The sequence below is a fragment of the Chanodichthys erythropterus genome, chromosome 8 (genome assembly GCF_024489055.1).
Source record: "Chanodichthys erythropterus isolate Z2021 chromosome 8, ASM2448905v1, whole genome shotgun sequence".
Lineage (NCBI taxonomy): Eukaryota > Metazoa > Chordata > Actinopteri > Cypriniformes > Xenocyprididae > Chanodichthys > Chanodichthys erythropterus.
In genome coordinates, this window is record NC_090228.1 from 3307141 (window position 1) to 3320493 (window position 13353).

The 13353-nt window shown below is 39.3% G+C and overlaps 1 protein-coding gene across 5 annotated transcripts in view; it reads left to right on the forward strand.

Annotated features, from left to right (window-relative positions):
• pde3a (phosphodiesterase 3A, cGMP-inhibited) overlaps positions 1–7625 on the forward strand; it is a 125053-nt gene extending 117428 nt beyond the window's left edge. For all 5 annotated transcript variants that reach the window (XM_067391455.1, XM_067391454.1, XM_067391451.1 and 2 more), the window contains one exon: positions 139–7625. In XM_067391455.1, the coding sequence (XP_067247556.1) occupies positions 139–521 (383 nt within the window). In that variant the 3' untranslated portion in view covers positions 522–7625. The remainder of the gene's footprint in view (positions 1–138) is intronic.
• The last annotated feature ends 5728 nt before the right edge of the window (positions 7626–13353 follow it).

Sequence of the window (13353 nt, forward strand, 5' to 3'; positions counted from 1 at the left end):
ATTTTTAATTCAATCAGTTTGTGTTTGTAATTTTTTATTTATTATTTTTTTTACTTCTATATGCAACATGCAACATCTAAATCATCACCTAAAGCTGCTAGTATGAAAAACCCATTAACACTCTTTTCTTTTTGATAGAGAAACTATCTCCCAAGAAACGGCGGAAAGTGTTCTGCCAGATCACCCAGCACCTGCTGGAGAACCATGAGATGTGGAAGAAGGTCATTGCAGAGGAGTCCCAAAGCCAGACAGAAGAGGAGGAGTCCACATGCCTCAGTAACACGCCTGAGTCAATCCTAGCCATTGATGAAGAGGAGGAGGAGCCAGGGAGCAAGGAGGAGCCAACAGACGACCAGGAGGAGCAGTCAACAGAGGAGGAGGAGAGTCCTGTACCTGAAGAGACACATGAAACAGAGGAAACAGATGGCGAGACTGTAGCAGAAGCAGACACAGCAACTGTAGAAGACGATGCAGAACTAATGGGAAAACGTGAGGAACCTGAAGACGAGGATCCAGAATGAATTACTTGCTGGTTTTAGACAAGAACATTGTCTGAAACTTTTTGTAGGCAAGCAAGACTCCTAAGAAATGGTTGCCAGCACATCACTTAGACACAACACTGTAGATGCTTGGGGAACATGTGCCTAAAGGAAACAGGGTGGGAAGGGGTGGTTCGGGATGAAGGGTTTGATTAACAATGAGTGGGCAGTGAACTATTAGCGTAAAGTGAGGTTTGATGCTAAAATTGACCAGGACATAGAGTTCTCCAGGGGGGTGGGGTGGGGGGTTTCCTATATTTTCTAGACGTTATGTCGGTCAGTTTTGCAAGAAAACCCTCCTGCTGCACCTTAACCCACCAAACTTCGACAGGGGTCCCAGTGACCTGCAGCTACACAAGTTTGCAGGCTCGTCCGTTCTCCTCAACAAGCATTTCTGAGGAGCTTAGTGTCAAAGTCGGGAAAGAGAAATCAATCCACCGTGACTCTTGCCAGCTCCTTGAAGGCATCGCGCCTCACTCACGTATCCCGTCAGCTGCAGTGGACGAAAGCAAATGTTCCAGAAACAGCATGCATTTGTGAAAATGCTACAAAAAGATTCCACGTGTGTAGCACCACATGTTCCCGTGTCTGTCCTGCCATTGCTCTTTCTTTTCCTTTCCAGAGGTCCTTTCTATCACAAATGCTTGCACCATTGTCCTTGTCCCATTTCTGAAGGCGTCATGCCGAATGCTCCTCATTCTCTTCCCTCACCTTTTCCCCTCGGCATTCCATTAGTCCATGAACTGAGATCTTGCATTTCTCAGGATCAGACTGTTTTTGGATAACGGTACAAGGAGTCATTGATTTTTACGGACTTTCTTGCAACTTTTTAATCTTTTGAATCTTGATTTGTGAGGACAAAGGGAATCTTTAGTTGTTTTTTAAAGTGTAATGTCTTCTAAACGTCAATGGCCTTTTTAACAATAGCCCAATTGTTGTTTTACCAGGTGATTTGATTATATATCTATATATATATATATATATATATATATATATATATATATACACAAACATACGTACAGTGCCCTCATCCATACATCATTCCTCTCATTATCATTTACCCTAACAAACATCTGTAACTTTACAGACTGCCTTTTTCTCTCCCCGTCAAGCAGAGCTTCTGTTCCTGCATTTAAGCTTCTTAGTAAACTGCTCCAGCAAGTTTTGAGAGCCAACTAAACTGCTCTGGCAAGTTTAACAGATCAAAGGCGCAGACTGGCCCGACGAGAGAGCCTCGGGCTCCCGCATTCCCCCGCAGTCGCATGTTCTCCCTCCAAACAAGGCCGTAGTTATGCTTCACAGTCGTCTCACGCAGCCGCCATGGTAATGCAGGCAGGCATGTGAGCCACTGCGAGCTCCTCAGCCCAAGGGATGAGACGCCGAGTGCCGTCCCTCTCACATGAGCGGACCCAAAGACCATGTGCCGCACATGAGATACGGGCACCGGTCGACACGGCTGTCCGCGCTCGCCTTTGATGTGCCGAAAGAGGCAGATTGCTGGTGACGGCGAGATGAAACACTTCTGCGGGCTTAATCACCTCAAGTCCGATGCCTTCAGTCACTTTGAAGGAGAGCCAATTAAAAACACCTAGGTAGGAGGCGACAGTCATGTGCTCTAGACCCATCTTTGAAACATCCCCTTCGATCGTAACGCAGTGTAAGCCTTAATATTATCAGGCAACGTGGTGCAATGTAGTTCAGCGAATTATTTAAGCAATACCGACCCTATGTGTACAGTAGATTGGTAGCGTTTCCAATTGCACTTTCTTTTTGTTGCTGTGTAACTATCACACAGCTCAAGTGTGTGTGTGTGTGCCAAAAATGACTTCAAATCCATTCTTCTCCCCAAAGTATGAAACACCATTTTTGTTCACCGTAGCTTAGGAGTGTCCAAAGCTGCTCTTGGAGGGCCACTGTCCTGTAGAGTTTAGCCTCAACACACCTGCCTGGAAGATGCTAGTATGCCTAATCATCCGCTATACCCTCATTCACTATTCCCTGCATTAGTATAGTCCACTTGAAGGAGTGAATGAAAACGAGTGACTGAATTCGGACACTGAGTGTGCCAGAAGGGCACATAGTTTGTGCTTGCTTGTTAATAATCATTTGAAACTTAGAAAACTGGCAGCTCCAGTAGTAATGACAAAATTAAGCCTATCTTTAACTCTGTCATGGAAACTAACATGTCTAAATCTTAATTAAACAATTTAATAATCAATTAAAAAGGAATTTATACCTGTATGATATTACGCTGGACCAGCGGTTTAGAAAATTGATGGATGATTCATCTGCGAACGCCATCTTCTGGCGAGACGCGGGAATTCATTTGGCGCGCGACTCTCAGGGCCCTATCATACACCCGGTGCAATGCGACGCCAGGCATGACGCAAGCGTTTTTTGCTAGTTTCAGCCCAACAAAGTTATCATTTTCAGGTCCAGCGCCATGTTGTTTAAATATGCACTAGTGCACATCATGGGCATGCTGTGTTCAGGCGCGTTGTTGGCGTGTTGCTATTTTGAGGCAACTGAAAATGACTGCACCATTGACCAACAAAAACCTGGCCTAAAGTCAATGGCGTAGTATTTTTATTTTTTTTTTTGTATTTTGTTATTTAAAGGGCGTGTACACTCTGCTTGTTACACATGCGCAGCACACAAACGTGCAAAATATTACAAATAAAAGGATTCCTCTCTGGAGAAGCATCCAGTCTTTCCGTTTGCAAATTCCGCCATGTAAATAGCGAATCCGCCAATGTGCAAGCGCACCTGACTTTTAAAGGTAATGGGAGATGACACTCTAATTGGTTTATTACACGTTACGCCCAAAACACACCCCCATGACTCATTAAGAGACTAGGAACAACCCTTTTAGACTATGCGCGTGGTGCATCGACCATTTTTTCCGTTGTTAAACTAGCAAAAGTGGATTCGGACACGCCCTAAGTGCACCTGTACCATGCACTTCAGACCATGTGCTTAGATCATTAAAATAGGGCCCTCACAGTGCATTGTTGGATTGAATGAGTGCACTCGATAACGTCCACTATGGTTTCGAACACCACTAAAATAACTGTCCCCTCAAATAGTGCCCTATTTCAGAGTATAGGGGTGATTTCAGACACAGCCCTTGATTAGCTGCTTCACGTGTGTTTAATTAGGGTTGAAGTTAAACTCTGCAGGACAGTGGCACTTCAGGAGCAGGATTGGACCTCCCTGCTGGTCTTCTCAGTGGCTGGAAGAGCATGTAAAGGCCATGTGTGCTTGTGAGAACGTGTGTGGTGGCAGTATGAGTGCTTTTTATTTGTAAATGGCGTCATTTTCAGAGGTTATTGTAATTCTGCATTAGGCCGTAGATTTGTAACCCCAGGCCAGAGATATTAACCCTTTGGTGCATGAATTATTAAATCACAAATAATAGTCTTAATGTTTTTATTACCTTTTTTTTAAGAACAAAAATTTAAAAAAAAAAAAAAAAAAGAAGAATTCCCAGTCTTTTTCCAAAAATAACGCATTTTGAGAGCGTTACTGTCCGCTGCAATAAGATATAGTAGTTGTTACTTGCTGCATCCCTTTTGTTTGCCATTTTGAGTTTGTTGTCATTAAAAAACATAGAATATAAAAAGGATTGTCACTATGAATTGTAGATAAGTGTCAAAGGTCTTCACCTTAAAATAGCTTTTAAAGATCTGTGCACTGTTGTGTACATCATGCATCAAAGTGTTACATTATTCAGTTGTGTCCGCTCTATCCCAGCTAACCAAAATAAGTTCTAAGAACGTTTTGCTACATTCTTATTAAAGGATTAGTTCACTTCAGAATTAAAATTTCATGATAATTTACTCACCCCCATGTCATCCAAGATGTTCATGTCTTCAGTTGAAAAGAAATCAAGGTTTTTGATGAAAACATTCCAGGATTTTTCTCCATAAAGTGGACTTCAATGGGGACCAACGGGTTGAAGGTCCAGAAGAAGTCCGGAAGTACCGCGGTATGGTGAAAAACATCAAATTTTTTCCTCCAACTTCAAAATCATCCGATATCGTTGTTTTACCTTTTTTTGTAAAGGCCGTTTGACTTAGCCTTTGCACGTTCGCTTTGTAGACACTGGGTCAGAACTTCAGCCTACGTCACGCGTGTCCTTTCTAACATGATTACGTAATGCGTGACGCAGTGCAAGAAGAGCACTTGTGGTTAAAAAGTATACCAATTTTTATTTCGAAAATGACCGATGGTTTCTTTAGATAAGACTCTTATTCCTCGTCTGGGACCATGTAGAGCTCTTTGAAGCTGCACTGAAACTGACATTTGTATCTTCAGCTCGTTGAACCCCAGTGAGGCCCACTATATGGAGAAAAATCCTGGAACGTTTTCATCAAAAACCTTAATTTAATTTCAACTAAAGAAAGAAAGACATGAACATCTTGGATGACATGGGGGTGAGTAAATTATTAGGAAATTTTAATTCTGAAGTGAACTAATCCTTTAAGTTATGAAAACATTGTTTAAAACATCCAGTTTATTAAATGTTTTTTAAAAATGGAACATTCCTTTGATCATTCTGCAAATGTTACTTTTGAATGTTCTCTGAACATTCTGAAACAAACATTCTAAAATCTTTCAGGAAAAAAGTTCCGTGAACAATGCATAAATATCGTTTTTGTGCCAATATTTTGAGAACATTATTATAGACCAGATAACTTGGAACGGACACTCTATTAATACTACTGGAAGATCATTTGCTCATAATTTTGCCAGAACGTTCTGAGAAAGTTCCCTGTTAGCTGGGATATTTCCCAAAATAAATTTAACTAATAATATTATAACCTACAATCAAATCCATCAAATTTAAAAACATTATTTCCCAGTTTAACTAAGAAATACGTGACATTATGGAAGAATTTATTATGCAATATGGCTCCGCCCCTTTCAACTCACTGTTGGATTATGGGAGGCCCACTACAAATTGATTAGAATAAGAGCAGTGAGGACATGTTGGGAATCGCCTTACTGCGAGTCTTTGGCGATCAAAGGTCATTGATATTGATGTCTAAAAGTGTTTCAAACCCAGAATCGTCAGACACCCGGAGGTCCATTAATTCAGATTTGCTTCCACCCAGACAGTATTCAGAGAGACTCAACAAAAACTGTGGAATTAGCCAGCGATCCCACACATTTGATGTGCATGTGCTTCATGATTGCGTGTGTGTTGGTTTTCAGCTCTGCGTTTGGTGGCTCTGATTCCAGATCCTGTACGTGACGGCAAACTCTTGTGTCAGAATGAAAGGCACAAATCTCGAGAAACCAGTGTGGGCATGTTCATAATGTAATTTCACCAAATTCATCTTTGTCACACATAAGAGATGCCCTTAGGAGTGAAATAAATTACAGTTCAGCTCAAATACCTGTTGAGGTATTGCAGAAAGGCACGATGACTGGGTCGCATCCCTCCAGATTTTTTTGAACTTGACCAGAATTTCAGGTTCACAGGAGAGGTCACACATCATACAAGAAGCTGGTCGTTTTTATCTGTTTCCTTTGTATTTCCTGTTCATTAGCTCGTTCCTTCATCTTCAGCTGTACGCGTCTGATAACCGTGTCCACCGGGCACCCGTTTCGTTCACCTTGAGAACCAAACAAGCTTTACACCTCTCTGAGAAAGAGAAATGAGACTTGTACTTTTTTTATATAGTCGGCACTTCACTGACAAAATAATTATTTTTCTTCTCACTTGTATCTTGCACTTAACACATGTAGCAATACCTATAGAAAGGGGAACTGTGTAAATCACCAGTATTCGTAAAGTGAAATATTCATTTTATCGCTGATTGTTGTTCCATTTTGTACAAAACGATATTGTGTACAGGTTAAAAATGAAACGAAACAAAAACAAAGCCAAAAAAAGGGACGAAAAAGATGAAAATGACAACTGAAGTCTTTTAGATAAACATTATTTATTTTTACTGTTTTGTAATTTAGACACTATACTGTAGCTCCTCTATTGCCAGACTTACTGGAAGTGCCTCTTGGTATAATGTAACATACAGAAAATATATATTGAGATTATTAGAACCTGTCACAAGCTGAACATTGTGGATGTTGTAATGTGAATACAGTTTAATAATACGAGTGAAATACTGTGGTATCGAATGTCTCTGTGTTCTTAATTATTTATTCCTTGCTTCATTGATTTTTTTTTTTTTATCTCTATAATTCAATCTGAAGGTTTTCAACTAAACAAGCTCACGACAAAGGGTAAACCGTCAAATATTTATACAATTGTCTAGGGGTTTTTTTGTCTTGAAAATGGCTCCTGTCTCAATCGAAGTCAAGGTAAGATCCCACACCCATTATGCCAGGTTAAATTAAGCAAAAATATGCACTCAACTTCACCAAGCAGCTCATTTAATTCAAGTTCAGTACTTGGCTGCAGTTTTGAGCTATGATTGCCAACTTGATGCTGAAGCAGTTCTATGAAGAACAGAGTTCGACAAATAAGTTGGCGTTCAGCATGAAGTATTATGGCACATTGTTTGCTTGCGTTCTCAAAGAACGTAGAGAAAGGACACTTATATAAGTGGATTATGAACAGGGCTTAAGGGACATGTTGCTTTGAACTCATTAGTAGCGGATTTGTCTAAAACCATAGATATTTTTTTTATGCTGACAGCAACAATGTTCTGAATCAGCCCTCTAAACGTCAGCTTTTTAGACGTACCATGAGATTAGTCGTGTCCCTGGCATCCGTGTGCGTTTCCTAAAGCTTGAGGTGTGTGTAATTCATACTTGCACATCTCGCTGCATTGCAAAGGGCCTTTAAATGCAGCTCACCCCATATCTCTTCAGAAATCATCACTGCTTTATTCTCTGTACACTTTACACGGTTTGCGATGTGACCTACAGAAAGGCTACTGTAATGTGGGTCATTATTGTGGATCCTTTTACCACTAGTGAAAATTTACTGTAGTTTCAAACAGTAGAGCATGCCAAGGCCAAGGTCACGGGTTTGCAGGGGATGCATGAACTGATAAAATGTATATCTTGAATGCAATGTAAGTTGTTTTGGATAAAAGCCTCTGCCATAATAAATGTAAATGTACATTCTGTTCTCTTAACCACTTATCTACTATGCGATTTACCAGCTAAGGGGGGAAAAAACGTTGTACAGTACGCATCAGATTTTTTTCCCCTAAATTTTCATTACACATTTATATTATTAGCATAAAAGATAAAGCTGCACTATGGGAAAATTTTAGTTGAAAAATAAATCCATTGAGCACATTAAAAATTAGTGTTTTAAAATGTCCCATTGCCTTGCCAAGATTCGCGTTTAATTTAAGCCAGAGGTCTTCCTGGGGACCCACTATCCTGGGGCACGTTCAAGCTCAAACCGGTGCGCAACGTTTTGCTACGGTTTCCGGGTTGAACGACATGTTTCCTGGAAACGGTGTGCAACAGGTTTGAAATACATTAGGCTTGTTTGAAATGAGCAAATTCTGCGCAGAACCGATCAACGGTGATCACCGCGAGATGCATGCCGGTTAGAAATGTGTCCGAGGGTGGTCCGCCTTACTCTGATGTCATGCTGACGTGTGTCAAAAACCTCTCGCGAGGGCGAGGCGGCCTCATCGGATTCTGCAGTCGAGCGCAGTTGCTCTACACCGACTGCGCTGACCAAAAGCACGATGGGAAACGACTTGATGACGACACAGCTTAAAGCTTATTGGTTTAAACAACCGTGATGTATTGATCTATTTTAAAATGTTTGATTTTAAAACACTAATACCATGATTTTATGCGTATAAATTATGTGTGAATATTCCAAAAGTCGCTGACAGTGTGATCTCTCTATGGATTATGTGATTGTTATCATATTTATAAAAATATATAAAAACATGTCTGTAATTAGAATAATAATGATTGATACACACATCCTTCGAATGAAAACAAATATCAAGTACTTTGGGTGCATTGTTCATTATGTTTATTTTCATATAAGAGCAAAAGAACGAAAATTACATCCAGTTTATCAGCAACACAGCGCACAAGTGTGAATCCCGCGATATCTCGCAGGTGTCTGATGCACTCCGAGAACGGAGAATTGTCCGTCTTGCCTGCACTTTTTTCACTCCTACGCTCACTGCAGCCGCCTACTCTCGGCTGAACTTCAGGCGAGGCAAGGCGCATCTCAAACAAGCCTATTTTCTCTTGTTTTGTGGGTGTGTCAAAAATCTCAGCCCAATCAACATGCATATAAACCACGCGGTATTTTTATTAAAGAGACATCCTGCACAATGGGTATGAATGTAACATAAAAGTAGCTACTATATATATATATATTGCTATTGTATTTTGGAGTTACACTTTAATAAACCTTTCTATTCTCCTCTGATTATATAATGGTAAATATTACAATATCATAACACAATAACAGTGATCAGAAATGATGATAAGCCTAATACTCACAATAAAAATGTCATATAGATCATTTAGTCTCGGGCGTAAGAAGTGGATTATCCTTCACCTGAAATGTTTGTCTTTTCATCCTGAAATGCGGGGCAAATGTTGGTAAACAATAATTAGAAGTTTCCACAAATCCCTTTACTCCATTGGGATGTTCTCTTTTATTCTGTACGGCAAGGGCAGTGACTAACATCGAGTGTATTTTGCAGTATTAAACATGCATTTATAACGATTTCATCAGGTTCCGAAAATTCTTCAAAAAGATCACAAAGAATGGCCTTCTCAGCTGCCGTAGTTGAAACTCCGGCGTCATTGGAACGGGGTGTTCAACGCACCACCGTTTTCGTTTAAACAACGTTTTGCAACGTTTTCTCGGGGCTGAACGCAGCCCTGGAGAGTTTAGCTCCAACCCTAATCAAACACACCTGACGCAGCGAATCAAACTACACATGCAGGTGTGCTAAAACAGGTTGGAAATAAACTTTCCAGAACAGTGGGTCCCAAGGAGCAGTTGAAGACCTCTGATTTAATCAGTCGGGTCGGATATCGCGGGAAATGCCCGTGTCACGTCATTGTCATGTCACGTCCGTAAACAATAGAGGTCGACATCCATCTATTCAACATTCAACAATATAGCACGAGTTTATGTTTGTATTTAGTGGTGTGGGGTAGGGTTATATTATATGTACGCCAATTGTAAAATCATGTAAAAAACAACCACCTGAGGAGTCATCCGTTGAACAAATAAGCCTCGTTCAGAACGGAATTTGCAAGCAAATGGAAGGTGACAAAGCACTTATGTCACTCATGAACATCGGCCTGCTTTTCAGAGATGGTGATAACTTCAAGACTTCAAAGGATTTAAAACCAACCCAGATATGGCGTTTTTCTTTCGAGACAGGTAAGACATCTAGTGATAAGGCTTGTTCGAGATGCATCGGCGCTGCGTGCACAGACCGATCGGTGTATGACATCAAAGTACCGCGAGAGCGATTCAAAAGGAATCATATGCTCTCCAAACGCTCACGCAGTAGTTTGATGTCATACGCCAATCGGTCTGCGCAGCGCCGATCCATCTCGAACAAGCCGATTGTTATTCTGCGTTCACGTCATTTACCGTAATTACGACACGTGACATTCTACTAGCGCTGTAAATCTGACTAGGAATTATGCGTTTCTTTGGCGACACTATCAAAGCTAAAACGAATGTGCAGCTAAGGTGGTACAAGTCGGAGCTTTCAGGCCCCGTTTACACTAGTAAAACAGACTTTTAAAATGAAATTAATCCTCGTCTGCACTGGCGTTTCAGAAACGATCTCCGTCTGTACTACACAGACTGTAAAAAAAGATGGACGACGCGACGTCGCTTCCTTCCATTGTATTGAACTGAAGTCAAAATGGGCTGATGAATGGGCGCTGACACGTTACGCAATACGTCAAAAAAACCTTTGGAGCCTGGGCATGCGCAGAAGGAATCGTCAGTTGAGCCAGAGGCGGAGTCGCGATATCAAACTTCCGCCCAGACGACTGCGTCATCATTCTAGTATTTTAAATAGACTATAAAAATTATACACAATTCAAAAGTCTACTTATAAAATAATACGCTATTCTGTTTCTAGAGCAATAATATTTTTGAAACAGCAAATTCAGTAGATAAAATCAATATAATATGCCACTAGAAACAACTCTAAATCGTCAGAAACGGTCCTGCCATTTTAAATCAAGTTCAACTAACGTTACAGGAGATCGATTGCTGTAATTAGAGTAAGCTATCATTAGTTTTGTCCTGCTAATTATTATTTTATACCCATAAAAATAATAAGTAACTGCCAGATAACGATCACCTGCTTTTTCCCGACATGGTTAACATTAGGTGTGTTATCTTAACTAATAACATTTATTAATTAGCTTATAACGCCCAAATTTGATGTTACAGAAAAAAAGTTCAGTGATCCGTCAGATCCTGTAGGTCGGTTAATACAGTTTACTGCTGAACTATGGAGGACCAGGGGTGCCACTTAAAAATAAAAAGAAGAATCAATTAATTAATTTAATAATTCAAACATAAAAATGTATATAAATGATTCACTTTTTATATGGGCAAATTAATAGACATATTTAAAGTTGTTTATTTAATTCCTGTTTTTAAATGTAGTTTAATAAAACAATAAAACAATACATTTTAAAAATCTTTTTTGAATGTATAAATAAATAGACAAATTTGAAATTGGATATTTAATTCATTTTTTAAAACGTAGATCAATAAAACAATAAAAAGTTCATTAGTAAATCATTTTAAATGCGCATTTAAATCGCTTTTTTAAAAAGAATTTGGCAAATGCTTTTCTTTCTCTATTTACCAATTGCTTTTTTTTGTCGGTTTGCCAAATGCTTTTCTTTATCCATTTGTCAATCGAGTGGTAAAATGCCATTGGACAGTACACACGTGGGAGCAACCAATCAACTTTCGCCTCAATTTGAAGAGCCAATCCTCTCTCACTTGTAACACTCACTGTCATTGGACAGTTAGTACGGTGACCGGGAGGGGACATGTTCGGTTCATTTAGTTTTGTCGTGGCCACAACATATAAACTCGTGTGAACGTGATAATATGCCGTGGCCAAAGATTAATTCGTGGGAACGGCCACGAGATCGTTTCGTCGAGGTAACGACATGCTTATGTCGTGGCCACGCCATGTAAAGTCGTGGCCTCGAGATCATATGTTGAGGGAACGATATATTGTTCTCATGGCCACGAGTTAAATGTGTAAACAACCTGTGCAACCATAGCAACCTGGAATTATCACAAATGGACAATACCATAATAATATTTTTAATTAAGAAAAAGAACGGAATTAAGAAATCATTATATTAACATAGTGCATATTATATTGTATTGCGCGCGATGTTGCAGACAGCATTCTTTTAAATCCATTCACTTATCGTTTATTTTTTATTTAATATTTTTATATTATTAGTTACATCTGTATATTCAGGGTGCGATTTGTGAAAAAACCGTAGGAGGTGGATGTTTTGAAAAGTTTTTTTTTTTTTTTGTTAAAAACCACAGTGGAGCTATATACTATTTTTGGCAGCTGTTACAGAAACATTTTTACAAAAAAATTCTGATTTAACTTTGAGATTTGAAGTATTAGATATAGCTTAGATATTTATATAGCTATGATAGAAATGCAAAATCAATCGGTAGTTATTAATAGAATAACGAGACACAACCCTTTACATTCAATCGCGTTTGGTCCCATTTATTTATACACGTTTACCTCAGATTTCATTAGATAGAATATAAGCTGTGCTGTACACAGAGTTTCATAATTTACCGAGGTCAGAAAATGTCGTTTACTAGGGGGGTACAGGGGCATGCTCCCCCGAGAAAATTTAGATTTCCCTGGTGTACATATGTGCATTTTTAAGACTTTTAAAGGCCAACAAATTGGATAACAATAGCTTTAAAACCATGTCAACAAATACATGCATGCACAGTTTTGAGGCAGCTTTAATCGCATGTGTGGTAATTTCATGACTTAACTTACAACAGAACACCGAAAGCCATTGCTCATAGTTTCTTTTGCGCTTTATTTATGCTATAATAAAGTAATTATGCAGCGCGCGCCGGCGCATTTGCTCATGCAATTCTTGAGTGCGCGCCACGAGCACAGTATAACGGCTGATTGGACAGTCGTGTTCATTTTTCTGAGTGTTTATTTTTCTTACTAACATCATCCGACCGCAGTTCACTGTTGTTCAGCTGAAGCTCACTCGTTGTCACCGGCACCTTTTCCGCGCTTGTTTGACTTGTCGGAATGCGCGTCTGAAAAGTGTCCCATTTGTTGTGGTGGTAAAGAGACAGTTCTATATAAACGCAGCGTTTTATTTTGCGATGTTTTAAAAAAAGATTTTTATTTTTGGTATTTTATATGCTCTTGGTGGTTTGTGGAGTAGCATCACCCAGGGGGGATATTTTTTTTTATCCCCACCGGTCTGTTTTCTCTTGTAGCCCCTCGTGCCTGTGACAGCATTCGAATTAATTCAGAGTTTAAGTTTTAATAATGTGTTACTATTTTAGAATATTTTGTTTATTATTTGTATATAACCTATGAAAGCTTTATTTATGATTTTATTTTATTTCTGTAGGCGCACGGGAATTTTACAAGGAGATCATTTACGGGAATATTATTTATATATAGGCCTATATATATATATATATATATATATATATATATATATATACATATATATATATACCACCCTTATTTTTCATTCTTAATTAGAAATATTATTATGGTATTGTCCATTTGTGATAATTCCAGGTTGCTATGTGCTATGGTAGCGCAGG